Source organism: Sturnira hondurensis, unplaced genomic scaffold (genome assembly GCF_014824575.4).
Source record: "Sturnira hondurensis isolate 20B ecotype Veracruz unplaced genomic scaffold, ASM1482457v3 Scaffold0009733, whole genome shotgun sequence".
Classification (NCBI taxonomy): Eukaryota; Metazoa; Chordata; class Mammalia; order Chiroptera; family Phyllostomidae; genus Sturnira; species Sturnira hondurensis.
Window position 1 is genome coordinate 7,135,797 of NW_028082364.1, and position 18,121 is coordinate 7,153,917.

An 18,121-nucleotide genomic window follows, 5' to 3' on the forward strand; every position below is an offset into this window, starting at 1 on the left:
GGAGGCCAAGGTCTCCAGAGGGAAGTGGCTCTGAGAATGAGGCCTGGAGTTGCCAGTCCCCCTGCACCCAGCCTGCTGCTGGCTCTTGCCCCGAGTGACTCTTCAGGCTCCCTGCCTCGGGGCCCAGATCGAGGGCGGGCAAGGGTGCTGTGCTGTGTGCTCACCCCCCGGCCTCTGCTGCATCCTGTTGCTTGGGTCTCGGTGGCCTGGGGCGGGAGCCTGTTCTGCTGTGGGCCTGGCACCCCAGAGCCAGCCCCGTCTGGGCTCCCCATCTAGGTGATCTGGAGGTCACCCGTCTCGCAACAATAGGCTGGTATCGGCTCGGCTACACTGGCTGGCTGGACTTATGCTGGCTGGTTGACATTGAGTTTACATAGTTCAACTGGAAATCGCACAGGTGGTTTTCCTTCTCAGTGTCAAGGTCAGACGGGAGTGGGAGCGTTCCCTGGGTGGCTTCTGTCTGTCTGGGAACGCAGACTGGGTTTGGTAACTCAAGCAGAGGGCTGCTGGGACCCGAGCTTCTCCGAGGCGGGGCGTCGGCAGGAGGGCTGGGGCCTGGTGCACCGGCCTTTGATGGGCAGTCACTTCGGCCTTTGCTTTCCTGTTCTCTGCTTTTTTTCTTCCAGTGTTCAGATGTTAATTTTTTTCAGAGAACTACATCTGGAGGCATTTAAGGTTGGGGTCAGAGGGTGTAAATAAAGAAGCTGTGTGCCCCCGGGGACCCAGCCCTCAGGGGATGGGCTAGCCTGCTGCCTCCTCCCGAGGCAGCCTGAGCCTTCTGCCTTCCTGCCTCCGGTCTCCCTCCTCCTTCCCCGCACGTGCCAAAGTGACCACGGGGCAAAAGACTGGAGCCCCAGGTCCCACTGCTGCCCCTGAGGTCTGTCTCAGCCATGTTGGTCAAGGCCAGTCTCACAGGGAGGGGACCCCCTCGGGCCAACGAGGCTTTGGGGCTGAACCTGCACCTGGCTTACCACCTCCCAGCTGCCTGACCCCATGAGGTTGCTTCCCTCTTCAAGGGGACGGGGACCTGGTGGTGGCAGTGCGCTTCTTCTGGGGCCCCGTGGGCCTTCAGCAAGACCAGATGTGTGGCGTGTCCTGGGCAGCACAGGCCACCATCTCGGTGGGGCAGCCACCCACCCTGGAAGCCCTGTCTTGCTCAGAGTCTGGCTGCCGGGCGCCCCCATGTGTGCTTGGCTCGGAGTCACCCCGGCTTCGCATCTGGGTCTGGCTATGGCAGGCGGGCGCTTCCAAGTTGGTGCACCAGGCAAGACTTAATGCAGCACAAGCCAGGGCCCCCAAGAACCCCGTCCTTCCTGGCCTGGACGGCAGCAGCCTGCCTGGTCTAGTCCTTCCCAGGGGCGGGGGCCAGGCATTTGGGCCATTGGCACCAGGGGTGACAGTGACAGCCACTGGCATGGGCGCCACCTGGACCTTAGGCCTGCCAGGTGGTAGCTAGAGTCCGGAAAGGGTGGGCCAAGGGCAGGTGGAGCTGCCCGGCTGTGCCACCCAGCTGTGCATGGGCGAGCGGGGATCCAAGATGTGTTGGAGAGGGTCGTGCAAGTGTCTCCTGCTGCCAAGGGTATGACATGGTCTCCCACTGTCCCTGGCTGTTTGTGGGCTGGGAGTGTGCTGAATAAGACCACTGGGTTGGGCTGCAGTGGCCTGTCAGGGCAGGGAGCTCGGGCCCAGCTGCCCACAGCGGGTGCCTGCTCAGAAAGGTGCCAATCAGTGAGCATGCCGCTGTCTCCACCATGAGCTAAGAACTTGGTTTTGAACTCCCAGAGGCTCACAGAAATGCCAGGGGCCTCGGAGGTCACTGTGAGCAAGGAACCAGGGGTTTAATTTTTTATGAGTTTTCGCTTCAGAGGAAAGGCCGGGCTGAGTGGGGAGAACAGCCTGACGGAGGAGTTGGGGTGGGGGGTGTGGGTGGCAGGGCCATGTGGCCAGAGTCCCAGAGGGTGTGGGGCTGCGCTGCACCCTTCTGGCTGGGTCTGGTAGGCCCGCCGGCCTGTGTGGTGGGGGGCATTTGTTGGCAGGTGGTTTGGGAAACAGGTGTGGGCACTTTGGACTGCATCTCTGGAAACACCGTGTGCCCCCAATCCCTTCTTGGCAGCGAGGCAAGGTGCCACCCCGCCCTCTACGGCCACACGCTGGACTCTGTCTCCCATGGTGTTTACAGACAAAATGAAACCCCTCCTGACCTCTGCCCCTTTCCAGCCGCCACCGGTTCGTCCGCCTTCCTCTTAGCTCAGGTGCCCACAGAAGGGCCTCTGGGCTTCGCCTCCCATAGTCTCTCCCTCCCTCCTGCTTGCTCTGCTGGGTCCCTTCCCAGCTCCCCCGAACCTCCTCCCAGAGGGTTGCTCATACACTCGGTCCTCTGCTGCTTGTCCCCTGAAGCTGCCCTCCTCCTTGGGCTCTGCTTCCTAGCAGGTGCCCGTGTGGTCTCCCAGGGCTCCTCGGAGAGGTGGGGAGGCCGCAGGTTGGGGGCGAGGGGGAGCTGGGGAGCCCAGGGCAGATGCCAGCGGTGCCTCCCCAAGAGCGTAGGTCGCGTCCCCCAGTTCCTGAGTTTGAAGACTTTAGCCTCTGGGTCCCCACAGCCCAGGAGATGTAGCCCCCGCTGTAAGGTACCTGCTTGCTACTTCAGGGTCCCCTCTTCCCCACCCTGCTGGAAGGAGAGCCTGGCATGGTTGGGTGTGTGGGCAGTGTGTCCCCAGGGCCAGGGGGAGAGTGGGTGGACTCCACCGTGGACCGTCCTGGTGAGGCTCCGGGCAGGGTGTTCAGTAGGTCGCTTGTGTCTGTCGCCTGCGATCCCAGGCGTTTCAGTCTGGTTCTCTCCAAGTAACTGAGCAGTGGGGACATTCTCAGGCCTCACGGCAGACTCAGGGAGTGCAGGGTGACTCGGGGCCTGCCCGCCACTGCCGTCTCCACTGGTGTCCTCTGGGACCCCTTCCTCGCCAGGCACAGCTGCTCGGCCACGCTGGGTGCAGCCCCCAAAGCCCTGAAAGGACTGGTCCCCTGCCGTGCGGCTGGACTGGGACCGGCTGCAGGGTCCCGCTCATGTCCGTGCCTCCACAGCCGCGTCGTCCTCACCTTGGCAGACAATGCAAGTGTCACCTCGTGACATGCTCCCGGTGACAGCACTTCTGTCTGATTGCTTTTGAGACTTTAAAGATTTCCTTTGGAAAGACATTTTCTCTGCTTACAGCAGCAGTGTGAACGCTGTGCTTTCCACCCCCACTCACGCCCCTACCCCAGGCACCCTGCGGGGTCCGCTGCCCCCAACCCTGCTCCCCCTGGTCCTCGTCCCTCCCGGTTTTCGTCCCCAGTCCTCGACTCTCCGTGCTAGACTGGGCAGCCTCTGAAGAAGGCGTCAGAGCGAGGGGAGGCGCAGGGCAGTCCTGGGCAGGGCAGTCTTAGGCAGGGCTGTGGAGGACCAGTGGCAGTTTGGGGAGAGAGTCAAAGACCTAACTGGAAAGGTGCTTGCTTCACCTCCACGTCAAGAGGTGGGGGTCAGCGCAAGGGTGGTGGGGAGCACGACAGGTTCTACAAGTGAATCAGGCGTTGTGTCCTGACCTGGGGTCTGAAGGGCTAGCCTGGTCACGCAGCACAAGCGGGCACCCGGATCCCAGAGGGCAGGGTGCTTAAGGCAGAAGGGGTGCGGCCCCGACTAGCCTGGCCTAGCTGAGCCTGCGGGGCCTGGGCCTCTGTGTGGAGCTCTGTCTGGGATTCGGCTTCCGGGAGCCAGGGCGGGAGGGCCTGGGCTTGGGGTTTGACCCCCCACCCCCTGTGCAGCCGGCTGCACACCTGGCCCGCTGACTCAGGGAAGCACCTGCTCTGGTGATGGAGCTCATTCACGCCCACGTCTTCCCCGTTGTGTGTGGAGCTGTGTCCCTCCCCCGCAGCAGCTCAGGGTCGCCCTGGGGGTCTGCTTCGAATTCAGAGACGCCTGAGAGGCGCTGAGCAGCTGCTCAGAGTGCGGAAGCGACGGGCAGGGACTGCACGTGCGGCTCTATTCTGGGACCCTGCGAGGCCGGGTGGGGGGCGGGGGGGCCCAGGGTCGGGGCACCGTGCTGCGGGGCTCACCCTGCTCTCGTCATGCCTTTTCTGTGCAGCGCCCGAGAGCTGGACAAGGTGCGGCAGCAGCTGCAGGAGGAGCTGTGCCAGGTCAGCACCCAGCTGCTGGAGGAGAGGAAGAAGCGCGAGACGCATGAGGCCCTGGCCCGCCGGCTGCAGAAGCGTGTCCTGCTGCTGACCAAGGTATGGCGGTGGTGGCCAGGTGGGTGGTGGGCAGCAGGCAGATGGGTCCTGCTCCTTGTGTCTCCTCTCTGGCACCTTGTCTGCTAGGACCTCCCCTGAACTCTGTGCACAGTTCTTCACGTGGTTCGTGCTCACCTGGGACGCACACAGACATGTTTGGGCCAGCATGCGCCTTCCACCCTGGCAGCCTGGGCGTTCTGTGCTCCTTCCCAACGACGGCCAGGAGGGGGCGCTGTCCCCACTGGGGCTGAGCTGCCTCTGAACAGCTAGCCCAGTCTCCCTTCAGTGCCAGGGCTGGAGCGTGAGCACCACCAGTGCCCAGATGGGCGGGGCAGACGCGCTTCAGCACCAGCCTTGGCTGTGGGTGGGTGCCCGGCGGTTCAGGACCCAGAGAGTGCCGATGTCTGGCTCTGGTGGCAGAGTTCGCTGGCGCATGAATTTGGGTTTCTGTGTGAGAGAGATGATTCAAAATGCTGCCTTGGACGCTGAAATTTCAGAAGATGGGAAAGGGGAGAGCCTGACTCTGTCCCCAGATGCTGCAGAAGCCAGGGTGGTGTCCGGTGCAACTCGCTGGGCAGAGGCCCGTTGTACCCGCCCGTGGGGTGTCCTGCGTGGGCTCGCACTGTCTGGCACCGCCGCTCCTGGTGGGGGGTCAGGCTCCAGGTGCTCTGGGGGCACCTGGAGCATCCTGGCCGTGCCAGGCCACGTTCACATCGCCCGTCCAGGGCCTCCCCTCCACACAGGCCCGGGCGCAGTCTCTGCAGCCACGCTCGGCAGGCGACCTGCAGGGTACACGCCTCAGAGATGCCCTGTGCCCTCGCTGTCAACCCGCGGGGCTGCGTCTCCAGCTCAGGGCGTCTTCCTGCCAGCGTGCCTGTGACGGGTGGCCTTGCTGTGTGAAGCGCTGTCTCCCCCTTTTATGAGAGCACCTCCGGCAGGTGCTTCCACTTTAGGGGAGCCCTGGGGCCTCAAGCAGGTGAGGAGAGATGCTGGGCCCAGAGCCCCAGTGTGGGTGCCGCGCCCCACTGCCTCTCTTGTCGCCGCCAGGCCTCCCTCACGGGGACCTTGGTGGCTGCTGGCATTTTGAATTCTCAGTCTTTTGTTTTGTCGCACCTCTGAGCACAGTTTAGTGACTCACAGAACCTCTGGGAGGCGGATGTGTTGAGCAGGGCCGTGTCTGCTTTTCCTGGGTGACCAAGTGATAGCTGAGGCGTCACTCACAGCAGCAGGGCCCAGGCCACACGGGAGGCCCCCAGGAAGCGTTGCCCCAACCCCACGGAGTCACTGCTTCGCAGCGCAGGTGCTGGTGCACGGCCCACGGCCCGCACGAGGCCTCTCCCCTTGGAGGACAGCGGACTGTGCCCATGTGTCCCCTGCAGGAGATCGTGAATGGTGCCGCTGCTCTGGGCCCCCACGTCCTCCTCCTTCCACACCCGTCCTCGGAGCCTGTGTGCTTCCCCCGCTTCCTGGAGGCATTTCTTCAGCGCTGAACGTGCACGCAGGCAGCACGGAAGGAAATACTCAGACCCGCATCGCCTGCGCTGCCTTCTCGGGCGACGAGCGAGCACCCTTTGGGGCTGCCCAGCCGGCCCTGTCTCAAGGAGCTCTGTCCCTCCTGCTCCCCTGGCCCCCCCACTGAGGTGGGGCAGGTGGGCTTTGTGCCAGGCTCCCGCTTGGCACGTCCAGGCCCCAGGGTGGCGTGGGGACTGGGGGAGCGCCCCACAGCTGGGAAGGGTGGGCTGGGGTCAGGCATACGTTTCTCTGTTTTTCCTGCTCCTGCTGAGCATCCCCCTCCCCGCCTGAGTCCAGCTCCCACCCAGCTCCCTCTGCACGCCAGTGGTTGCTTCGTGTGGAGATGGTGAGACCCTGTGTCTGGAAACCTTCCAGTTTGGAGCCTCAGGGGTGCGCAGGCAGGCACCTGGGCTGTGCAGGTGTTTGGTGTCCCCGGGTGCTGGCCAGCCTGCAGTCTGCCTGTGTGTGGGAGTCCCAGCTGTCCCTGCAGGACGGAGGTAGCCCCCTGCTGAGAAGGACGGGGTGGGGGCGGGAGTTACTGAGCAACAGCACTGTCCGTTCTCTCCCCTGGGGTGGGGGAGGCTCCCCACCGATACAGTGTCTCACACACACAGACGCCCTTTGCGGTGTCCCGGGCCCGCTGACCTGGCACGTGGCCTTGGGGGTTCTGCCAAGGGGTGCTGGGCTGATGTGACCCCTGCTCCTTCCAACTTGAAGTGGACTGCAGAGCTTCCTGCTGCTGTCCTCAGCTAACGCCTGACTGATACTGGGCGTCCTCCTGGGGGACCTTGGCCTCTGCCGCCTGCCCCGCCCTCTGGGTCTGACTGTGGCTGTGCTCTCAGGCCAGCCCACTGTGCAAGGATGGCTTAAGATGGGACTGCAGCCCCCCCCGCCCACCAGGTCCCTGAAGCTCTGGGCTTGTGCGCCGGGAGGACTGACAAGGCGGGTGACGATGTGGGAGCCCTGCTGCGTGCCAGGCAGCATCCCCACTCACATCCCATAGGGCCAGAGGCCTGCTGGGGAGCTTCTCCCAGACGCAGCACAGAGCTCTGGGGCTTGGGGCCGAGACACTCAGTATGCCAGGGACCAGGGCTCGCTTCACGTGCTCGATAGGGCCCCTGACTTCCAGGGAAACAGTGTGACCAAACCAGCTCCCCACAGGCTAATTGATAGAGTTGAGTCTCTACATCTCAGCAGTGCTGTGACGAGGCAGTGTCATCCCCGCGGCTGGTTATGCCTGCTCAGGGACTGCTGCCTCCCGGAGCACTCACGGCGCACACTCGCCGAGCCCTGTGAGCCCGATGCCCTCTCAGGCGCCTTCTGGGTGCAGCACCGGCGGGTTGGGGGACAGGTGCTCTGTGGACGGGGGGTGCCACCCACACGCTTCTGGATGTGGGCACCTGTGCCCTCTGCCTGCCCTCGCCTGCACTGTCCTGAACTCTGCACCCCAGCACGCCCAGCTGACGGGGTGCCCCAGGTCCAGATCTCCGAGCCACCCTGCCCCCTGGCCTAGGCCTGCACCCCTTCTCCTGCTGGCTGGGCCCCGCAGGGCATCCCGGGGCCGCCCCACTGTGCTGGCCTTGCTGCCGCCCCCCACCCCTAGCCCTGGCTGCTTGTGCTGCCCTGTGGGGCCATGGTCTGTACACTCTTCACACCCTGGTTCGGATTCAGACCCTGCTTTCTTCTCATGGAAGACACCCCTCACTTTTGCCAGGCCCCTTAGAAAGCCTGGGGCGGGCAGTGAGCCATCCCCCTGCAGGGCCTCTAGTTAACGCTTGTCTGCTCTGGGCAGGGGCTCGCCCTGCACGAGAGGAAGGGTCCTCTCTCGGCTCTAACATTTAATTTTCAGGCGGCGATAAGAGTGTTCTTTCAGCTTGCCTTTCTAGTTTGACATTTCTATTACATCCATTTAAGTAAAGAAAAACACCCCACTTGTTTGTTATGGGAAGTTGCCATTTGCAATTATTAGGAAGCCAGTGTCCCACTGGGGGTGGGGGTAACAGCTGGACCTGGGTCACAGTAGAAAGAAAATTTCAAAGAGCAAAGCAGTTCCAGGAAATACAGTGACGTCAAGCAAAATTCCCTTTACTTCAGCTCCAAATTTAAGGTGTTTAGTAAGAGTTTGTGAAAGTATGCGGGCTGTGGCCTGCCTCTGGCCACCGCCAAAGACAGGCCCAAGGAGAGGGGTCGGGGGGCAGGTGACCTGCTGCCCAAGGGCCTCCCTGTCCTAGCCATGGGGGTGGGTGGTTTGGAAGCTGCGGGGTTCGGGGACACCTCTTTGTGCCTCGGTACCTTCCAGGCGCTCTCAGAAGCTGGCCCCGGCCCACACCCCATCCATCAGGGCCCCCGGGCTCCGGCAGCCTCACTTCCGGGGGTCCCTGGCAGCTCCTCCGGCAGTGGTGTTTGAGGGCCCTTTGAGGCACTGTTGGGGCTGGACCCGTTTTCTTTTGCTGGAGTGGTTACCCACGTCCCCTCGTTTCTGTGTAGGGGGGTCTCGGGGAGCTCCTGATTGTGTTTGACCCTCAGACGCCTCCAGAACTTGTTCCTGTCCCCCCACCCCCACCCCCTGTGTGTCCCTGAAGGCCGGCAGCGCGCCCTCCTCCGGAGCACAGCCCCCAGGCGGGTCCCCTTCCCTGTGCCGCCCCTTCCTCGAGGAGCGTCACCCTGCCGCCGGCTCTGCCCTCCTCGCCCCCAGGCCTTTCCCGGGCATGCGGCCCCCGGGAGCACTTGCAGCACAGGTGCCGTGTGTGTTGGCCCACTGAGAGGCTGGCATGTGGCCGTGGGTGACAGTGAGACGGTAAGTGTGCCCGTGAAGTGAGTAGAGTGTTAAGTTGCACAGGTTAGCATGGGCAGGACCTCCACCTGTTCCCCACACACCTCGTCGTCCTGCACCCTTGGTCCCGGCTCCCTGTCCTCAGAGCTCGGCCCTGCCAGCCTGGCCCTTGCAGTTACAGGGCCCAGCCTGCTGACCGCCTGCACCAGCTGGCCCGTGAGGTCGGGCTGGACCCTGTGCCCTTCCCTGGGCTTTGCCTCTCAGACACCACCACCTGCGGGGGCAGCGCCTCTCCCCAGAGGACGCCAGTCCCCCCGGAGTCTGGAGCCCAGCTCTCCTGAGTCTGGGCCGTGGCAGCTCACCACTCCACGGAGCGAGTCCACAGGCCAGCGGTGCGGTCTCGTCTTCACTGACAGTTTTAATACGCCGTTTGTGGGTTTCCCCACGTGGAATTTGGGTTTCTGACGTGCTGCGCTGAAGCGGGGTCTTGTTCCGTGAGGCGCTTGCGCTCCCACAAGGGGGCCCCAGGGTGAGGGCATCCAGGGTGGAAGGACTGGGGCCTTCCCTGGAGGAGCTGCCATCTCCAAGCCCAGGGCTGGGCAACGAGAGCAGCGGAGGCGCAGGGTGGAGGTGGCCGGCAGCCTCTGCACCAGGGCACAGGTGGAGTCAGAGGGGGACCGGCGGGCCTGGCGGGCCCAGGCTGCTCAAGCTGGCCTGTGTCCTTGTCCACAATTGAAAGTCCCCTCTTGTCATCGTGGAGGCCTGTCCTCTCCTCAACTCAATTTCGAAGAAACCCAAATCTTTGAATAACCTTCATCCTGAAAGGAAAGGAAGTTGGCTGCAGGTGAAAATTGATGGTCACACGCAAAGACACGGTTCCCTGCCAGCAGCCTCCTGAGTGTTCCAGCTAAAAATAGCCACAGCGTCCTGCTGCTGTCTGCACTGTCTCCAGGCCGCTCCTGGTGACTATCTCCGAGATCGGGAGAGGCCCGGCTTCCTCCGCCACTGCTGCCCTTGGCCTGCGGTGGCCTGGCCTGGCTGGCCTGGTGAGGGCCCGGTCAGCACTTTGGATGTGCTGGGCAGTGCTCCCCCACCCGCCTCTGCCCCCATGGGACTGTCTTGGTGCGGCACCCCCCAGGCGGTGCTGGCCCAGGAGCTGGCAGATGTGGGCGCGTGCATGCCCATGGCATGTGGCCCATTGGGTCTCGTGGTTTCTGTGCTCGTCTGCTGCGGTGGCTCTCAACAGAGGCCGACTTTGCCGGCAGTCAGCCTCCCCTGGCCGGCCCCCTACAGCTCCTCAGCACCGTCTCACCGTCTGCATTTCCGAAACGAGAGGCGCTGCAGGGCTGGCCACTCCCGTGCTCACTCCGGGCCAGGCCTCACGATGCGGTGTGGTGGGCGTGCGTGTCGGGGTCGGGGCCTGGAGCCAGGCACCATTCAGGGGCGTTCACCAGCGCCCTGTTTTCCTCAGTGTTTTTCTAATAATCCCACCCACAGGTTCTGCTGACAATTCCCTGCCTTAGTGTCTGTGCTGTCCCTCTCTGTGGAGGGGGGTGGGAGTGGGCAGTGTGCCCAGGATGGGGGAAGCTCCGCCCTGGCCCAGCTCCACCCTCTGACGCCTGCCTGTGCCCCCCCCCCGTCCCCCATGCCAGGTAGTGGAATGTCAGAGTGCGTGCATGTGAGTGCACATGCACGAGTGTGTGTGATTGTGTGCACACATGAGCTGCACATGTGTGAAGGCATGTGCGAGTGAGTGCACATCTATGTGTGGGCATGCGAGTTTGCTTCTGTTCTGGGAAGCCTGGTTTTTAGTGCGGCTCAGCTGCTTTTCCCATGAGGCCCTCAGGGCACACAGAACCCAGCGGGTGGGCTGGCCCCAGCCCTGCAGCAGCCATCAGAGGGCAGTCGAGCGGGGTGAGCTAATAGACGCCACGTGTGCCTGGGCGGTCACATGCCGTCCGTTGTCAGGTGGGAGACAGTTGAGTGCTGGGGACGTGGTTTGCAGTCAACACCCCTTTGGTTAACTCTGCCTGGAAAGGTCTAAACAGCCCCCAAGACAGCGGGGGGCAGAGGAGGCACTTCTCCAACCAGAGCTGGCCCAGCATGGTCCCGGAGCTGGGCCGCAGAGCCTCGCCCTGTGGGTGGACCACTGCTCGGGTGACTGGGTGTCCATTTTGCCCTGGATGCACTAGCTGCAGGCTGAAGCAAGGGGCAGCTCTGGGTCTTTTTCCAGAGCTCTGAGTGCTTTGTATGCTAGGCGTCATGTCCAGCCCCATGTCTAGAGAGGGGGAGCGTGGAACTGAGATTTGCCCTCGGTGCCTGGGGCCTGGATGGAGAGAGCTCGGCCGAAGGCCCTTGGCCCACGAGGATGGGCACAGCAGAGAGGAGCTGGGAGGTGCCCTGGGGGTCTGCAGTGGGGCCGGGCCCTGTCCTCTCCATGTCTCACCTTTTCCATCTGCACAATGGGTCCAGGGGAGGCCACTGGGAGGTGGCACATGGGACTGACCAGGCTTCGTGCCCAGCAGTCGCCTGGCCTCCCAGGAATTCAGGTGTGACTGGCTGCCCTGGCTGCCATGTACGTATGGAATCGGTGAGGGGTGACAGCAGGTCCCTGAAGGGGCCCTGCGCTCTCTGGGCCAGGGCTGATGTCGGCTTGCTCCTCGCCTGACCGGGGAGTTGCAACGTCACGCTCTGTGCAGTCCGAGCTGGCTGGGAGGCACGTGTGTGCAGCAGGGCTGCCGTCCCCACCCAGGGACGTGGCTCCGACAGGGTGCCCAAGCTGGCACTTGTGCTCCCGCCCTGTGGGAGCCTGGTCTCTGGAGAAATGGGCGAGTTCGAATGGTCCCCGACGGGCCCCATCTCAGTTCTTCTTGACCGGAAGTGTGAAGTGCCCTGCACTGCATCCAAAGGTTTCACTCTTTCCTGCCCTCCATCGTCCAGTGGGGGGGGGGGGGACGGTGGCTCAGCCAGCGTGCATCTGGTGTGCGTGCCTCTGAGGAGGAGGTGGGGCTAAGGAGGCCAGGGGTCTGGACTTTCCACACGTACTCCGGCCTACGGAGCCGTGCGGTTGAGGTGAGCCATGGGCTGTGCAGGGTGGTGACCTCACACAGAGGGGTGTGCCTCTGCTCGGGGGGCCTGCCATTGGTGCAGCAGGGGTCCCTCACCTAGTGCCCACCCTGGACCACCAGGTGCCTGGGGGCTCTCAGAGACAGATTGTGGGCTGCAGCCAGGGCTGTGGGCTGGAGGGCTGTCCAGCCCCGGCCAGCTGCTGACAGCTGGGCTCCCAGCTGCCCTGCACTGCAGGGATATTGCCCAGTATGGCTGTTGGGGGAGTGTGGGCACACAGGGCGAGGGGAGGGGACCCCAGGAGCAGTGTGCTTTGCACTGCTGTTGTGTCTGCCCATGCTCCCCAGTGCGGAGGGTCCGAGGCTGGGCAGGCCTTCCCTACGGAGCCCTGGGCACCAGCCTCTCAGTGGGTCCGGCTGAGCGCTGCCGGTGACAAATGGCTGCCTGTCCTCTGAGGGGTTCAGTTGGACTCAAACCCCAGTAAGTGACACACTGTTTTCCAGGCTTCCTCGGGGCTCTCTAACACACTTTCATGAGGGTTTTACCCACAGCCTTACGAAAGTCTAGATAAATTAGACCCACTAGTCAGCCTTCGCCAGTGACCCTCGTGGGCCTCCAATCACAGCGACGCTGCCAGCGCAGAGTCTGGCTGCTCCTGCGCCCGACACCTCGCTCAGCCTGTGATCCCACAGGGGAGGCGCCATGTGAGTGTGTGGTGCACAGATGCTGGGGGCGCTCGGTGGTGGGAGGGGCCTCTCCCTTCTGCACAAAGTGACAGGGCTGCGGACCCCCATCCTGTCACCACCCACCGGGAGTGCCAGGCCTGTCCCTCCGAGCCCGGAGAGCAGTGCAGACTGCGGCAGGTGCGGGTCAGGGTCTGGTCACCTGTGACCCCGGCTCCTGGTGGCAAAGTCAGAGTGGCCTGGGTCCAAGCCTTGGTTCTGCTGGCCACGCGTCTCGGGGCACTCTACTCCTGTCAGAGCCTCTGCCTCCTCCATGGGGCCCAGGGACGTGCGCAGTGCCACTTGGCATCTCCTCCAGGGGGTATGAGGGGTGTGGCAAGCTCAGTGAGCTCACGGGGGCCCCACCTCAGAGCAGGGCTGCCGGGCACCTTTGCTGTGCTTCGGGTCACTTCTCACATGCGCTTCCAGCCAGCGGATGCCTCCCCCCCAACACTGCTCTCACACCTCTTGCTGCCAAACTGCTCAGGGCTCACCCCGTGGCTGCCTGCCCTGTGCTCTCAGGTGTGTTGGAGGCCTGGCTGTGCTCAGAGCATGGCCAGCTTGCCGTGTGCTGCAGGACGTGGTGCTTTGCGCTTGCCCTCAGCGGCCAGCGCCGCTCAGCCTTGCTCTTCGGTGACCCTGTGGCCACGGACTCGTCAGTGCTGCTCTCTGGGCAGTGGGCGTGTCAGAGAGCACAGGAGCCTGGAGCTCCCTGGGGCCAGGATGCCTCCAGCAGGTGCTGACTCCTCACGTCCAAGGGCGAGGCCAGGGCCTCTGCGAGGCTGTTTGTGAGCACAGCCAAGACCAGGGGGCATGCTCAGCGAGCAGGAACCCCACCGCCCTCATCTTGCCCACCCAGGTTTGGCTGAGCGGTGCATCCCTGCATCCCACGTGGCAGCCACACACAGCACTTTGTGGGCCACCTATCCGTGTGTCACTTCACAGGGCTGGCCCTTGCCAGCCCCCACGGCAGGACCCCCCGGCTACAGAGAGGACCCCCAGGCAGGCTGAGATGGGTTTTTAGGGTCGGCATGGGTTAAAGAGCTTTCCGGCCCCTTCGATGTCTGCCAGCTGTGGGCGTGCTGATGCCGGCCCTGTGCCTGCAGTGTGAGGGGTCAGCTCCAGCACGCCGCTGTCCACAGGAACTGGGGTGGGGGGCAGCACAGCGCCATGGGTTCATACCGTGTCCCTGCGGATGGTGATGGGGTCGGGGCACAGTCAACGTAAACCAGTGTTCTCTGAGCCGTCTCCACGGCCGACTTGAATTTTCCCTCCTGAGGCTCCACCTCACACTGCACGGTTGAATGCATTATGCAGAGTGTACCTTTGCACGCACAGCTCTGTGAATAAGGAGGACGCAGGAAGGGGGCACCCAGTCTTCTCAGCGAGCAGCTGTCTTCCCCAGAAGCCTGTCCTCCGTGGCGGATGGGGCTCAGCTGCAGAGGGTCCACTGGCCCTGAGGATAGTAAAGACCCCCCCCCCCACAGGCAACTTTCCTGGGTGACTGTTCTGACCTCTGCTGCTGTTCTCGGGGGACTTGGGTGTCAGGTTGGTGGGGAAGGGGAGGCCCCTCAGTGAGTTTCTCCTTCAGCACTGTCCCCACTGTGGTGGTCGACCACTGAGATGGTCGATGGCATCTTGCTGACCTGGAAGGGACCGTTTCTGATGGTGTCTTCCCTTCCTCAGGCAGAGAGAGGGCCCACCACTGAGTCGGAGGCTGTCGAGGCCATCCTTATCTGCTGTCACTCACACGCATTGAGTGCCACTGGGAGCTGGGGCCGGGCTGGGTGCCACCTGGGCCCAGAACGGAGCTCCTTAGGCTGGCAGCTGGCACGGGGCCCGACCTGGGCGGTGTGGGTTCCCGGCTGAAGGAGCGATTGTGGCATGCAGCTAGGACTTCCGTTTCTGGAATGCAGAGGAGACAGAGCGCTGACCCCGGCCCAGCTGCAGAGTCCAGAGTGCATAGAACAGAGAGAGGCCCTGGGCAGCAACGTAGGGCATGAAAAACTCGGGGGGGGGGGGCGGGGGCCTCCCCACTTGTGCTGGACTCCACGCCCCAGAGGTGCCCTGACCGGAGACCGGGCCGCGGCCTAGCCTGGACAGGACACTCGGGACAGTGCGGTTCAGGAGCAGTGGCAGGGTGGAGGCGCTGAGGGGAGAAGGGCGGCCCGGGACAGAGAGTGGCGGCATACCCTGTCTGAGTGACCCGGACCCCGCAGACCTGGGGTCCCTGGGCACTGCCGGCCACGTCCTGGGGGCAGCAGGGAGGTGCCGGTAGCTAGTTCACCCCTTCACCATTGACAGGCCTGTTTGGGTTTTGGATCCTTCTCAGGTCAGTTTTGGTAGCAGCTGCCCTCCAGGGATTGGTTCATTTCACCCAGGTCACTTGGTTTCAGCACGCACGTCAGCAGTCTCCCTCCACCACCCTTCTACTCGGGTGATGCTGGGGACACCGGCTCCCCTTTCCTCCCCAGCTTCATGAGTCTCAGACCTCTCTTTTTGGTGGGGGTCAGTCTGGTTAACAGTTAATCAATTTTACTGAATTTTCAAAGGATCACTTTTTGGCTCAGCTGATTTTTTTCTGTTGTTTTTCTACTTTGTATTTAACTTATTATAGTTCATTATTAACTTATTATTATAAGAAAACTTATTATAGTTTTCTTCCTGCTTGTTTTGGGTCAAGCAATACTTGAGAAAGATGCAAAAACGATTCAATGGGAGAAGGGTGATCTTTCCAGGAAATGCCGCTGGGACCGTCTGACATGCCGAGGCAAAGAGTGGACCTTGGTCAGACCTCGCACTTCATACCAAAACTAACTCGCGAATCACACACCAACATGCAGAACATGAGTGCGGAACAGTTTCAAGGTCAGAGAAAACCTTCAGGACATGGGCAGGTCTTCAGGGTCTCAGCCCTTCCCTGAGAGTACGACCCCCACAAGGGGCGGGATGAATGGGACGGATTGGAGTGAGGACCGAAACCGGCTCCCGGGAACGGTGCTGGTCAGGGGTTGGGCCGGCAGAGTGCAGACAGGGGCGGACATGGCACACCGCTCCCTGGTGAAAACACCCACTCGAGTGCATGGAGAGCCCCCGCCCTCGAGAGCCGGTCGAGCGTCATGTGGGAACTGCACGGGCACCTGGAGGTGAGCGCGGGGACGTCCCCACCCCAAGCCGAGGTGTTCCTGCACACCCGTCAGGATGCTCCGCTGCAGTGGGCCGGCGCCACTCGGTGCTGCTGGGGACCTGGGCAGGGTGGGGCACCTCTCACCCATCGCTTGTGAGCACTCGGCACTCTGGGCCACATCCCTGAGGAAGGGCACTTGGGTCCACGTCCACACTCAGTTTTCTGTGCCCTGCACAGGATGGAGTGGGCCAGTGTCCTGGGGGTGGGTGCAAACTGCGGCCGTGTGGCCTTGGTCAGGCCTCGCTGGCCTCCGCCCTCCAGCTCCTCCAGCTGTGTCCGCTCTCTGGAGCTTCTCCACCTGCAGGTGCCGGCTCAGGGTGCGGGCCCTTGGGTCACCTGGGGAGTTCCTGCCCCCTCCAGAGCCCAGGGCACAGCATGGGAAGTGACTCGGGGACCGCTCCCTCCCTCCCTGAGTCTCATGCTCAGCACCTGCAGAGCACAGCAGGCTTGGCAAGGGTCCCGACCCTTCCACATGCACAGCACCGCTCTCCCCTCGAGCAGGAGCCGTACTTCGGTGAGTTTGGGGAGCAGTGGGCAGAAGACCATTGAAAAGACTCGGCTCCTCCCCTGGAGGCAGCACTGGAGTCCTGTTTGTGGCTCCCCTCTGGTCCCGCCCCCTCTGGTCCCGCCCCCTCCCCTCTTGAGTCTCCCAGTCACTGCTGACTCACTCAGTGACTACTGCCCGCCTGCCCTCCTGTGCCAGGGCCGTGGGCTCAGCCAGACACAAAGGTGTCTCGGGCACTGGGAGAACCACCATGAATGAGCAGGACATGCAAGACCTGTTTGTGTCTTTGTGTCCTGTGTTCGTCACGTAGCATCTGGTTGGGACAGCTGCCTGTGTCACTGAGCAGTCTTGGAACATGAAGCCCTCCGGGCCCTCGCAGTTTCTGCGCAGATGTGCTGGAGTCAGACTCTCCTCTCTGGGAAATGGAGGTGGTTTCTAATGGGTCACTGTTTTTGCTGATGTGACCGGCATCTCTGGGTGCAGCTCTGGCGCCGTCTCTCAATTCTTTTCTTAGGATGACTGAACCCACAGCTCCTGCTTACAGGGTGGGGACACTCTGCATCCGTCCCTTCAGCGCCTGCTGAGTGTCAGCCTCCCCATCCCGGCCTCTCTAGGTGGTGGACGGCCCCCACGGCGCCCCTCCCTGGAGTGTTTGTGGCCGACTGTGCTTGCTGTTGATCGCTGCTCTTTCTGCCAGGCTTTCCGGGGGCGGGGGGTGTTGGTGGTCTTCTCACTGCCTTGGGAGAGGTTCTGTGTGTCTGTGGCACCTGGCTTCCCTAGTCGTCTTTTCCTTTGTGTGTGCCAGTGCTCAGGGGCACACAGAGGCGCCCATGGCGCCCAGTGGGCTAGTCTGGCTCTGCGCCCCCCCTGCTGTCAGGCCTGAAACCGTCCTCACTCTCCAGAGTGCTGGCCCGCCTGTGTCTGCTCTAGTTGCCGTGACGTGGGCAGGCTGTTCTGTCCAAACCTTCCCGTCTTCTCTGTGCGCCGGGGTGGTAATGGCCCAGAGTTCTGGGTGGTTTGCAGCCTGCCAGACCCGGTGCTGCGCGGAGGGTCCTCAGAGGCGGCGGCCCCCTCACGGCTGTGCTGCTCTGAGCCTCTGCTCCTGCACGCTGCTTCCAGCGGAGGCCGGTGGGCTCCCGAGCCTTCCTGTGTGTGCCAGCGCCGTCCTTCTCATGGGGGCCGGGCTGGCCCTGCTGACCACGGACTTGGGGCACTCAACATGGTGACAGGGAGTGTGGAGGCGGGGCAGAAAGCTGAGGCCCCAGGAGCTGTCAGGAGCGCTCGAGAAGCCTGCAGCTGCGTGTCCGCGCCCCCACCTGAGTGATGGCAGAGGCCTGCAATGGAGGGCTCCAGAGCAGAGTCCGTTACTTCAGCAGTGGGGATGCCGCAGGCAGAAGGGTGCAGCTGCAAAGCCCCCCACCCTGAGGGCTGCAAGGGCCCGGAGCGGCATGGGCATGGGAGCGGCCTTGGTGCCCTCGGAGCTGTTGCACAGGTGCCCGGGCCAGAGGCAGGGACCCAGCTGGGCCCCACATCCTGACCTGGGCTGAGTCCGGGGCTGCGAGTCACAGAGCAGGGGTGGCTTCATGCCCTTTCCTTGCCAGGCGCTGCCCGACAGGGGAGAGGTGTCATGCAGGGAGAGAGCGCGTCTCACCTGCCCTGCGGAGCTGGCCCTGCAGGTGGGGAGGTGGAGAGAGTGAGGGAGTGCGAAGCTGGTACACTGCCAGTCGGCTGTATCCCGGGATCCCACGCAGCAGCTGGGGAAGGGGGTCCCTGAGGCAGCATCAGTGCACCAGGTGTGGGTGGTCCTGGGCTTGCTGGGCCAGAGGGCACCCAGGAGGGCAGGAGTGCCAGCAGTGAGCCCTGCAAGGGGCCGTCCCTCTGGACGTTGCAGGTGACTTTGCAGTGTTAGTGTGCAAGGTCTCATTCCGTCCTCGAGGTGAGTCTGCGGTGGGAGCTTATTCCTCCCCTGCAGCTGAGAGAGCTGAGGCCAACCAGGGCTCGCCACTGACGGCTGACCCTCTGGCCCATGGGGTCGAACCGCACGGCCCTGCTCACACGCAGGTGTTTCACTCAGCGTGCTGGAAGACCTTGGAGCCTGC

At 63.3% G+C, this 18,121-nt stretch overlaps 1 protein-coding gene across 1 annotated transcript in view; it reads left to right on the plus strand.

Moving 5' to 3' along the window:
• The window catches only part of MAD1L1 (mitotic arrest deficient 1 like 1), a 171,098-nt gene that overhangs the window by 75,810 nt on the left and 77,167 nt on the right, over positions 1–18,121 (plus strand). The window contains exon 11 of the mRNA XM_037057932.1: positions 4,113–4,257. Within this exon, the coding sequence (XP_036913827.1) occupies positions 4,113–4,257 (145 nt within the window). The remainder of the gene's footprint in view (positions 1–4,112; positions 4,258–18,121) is intronic.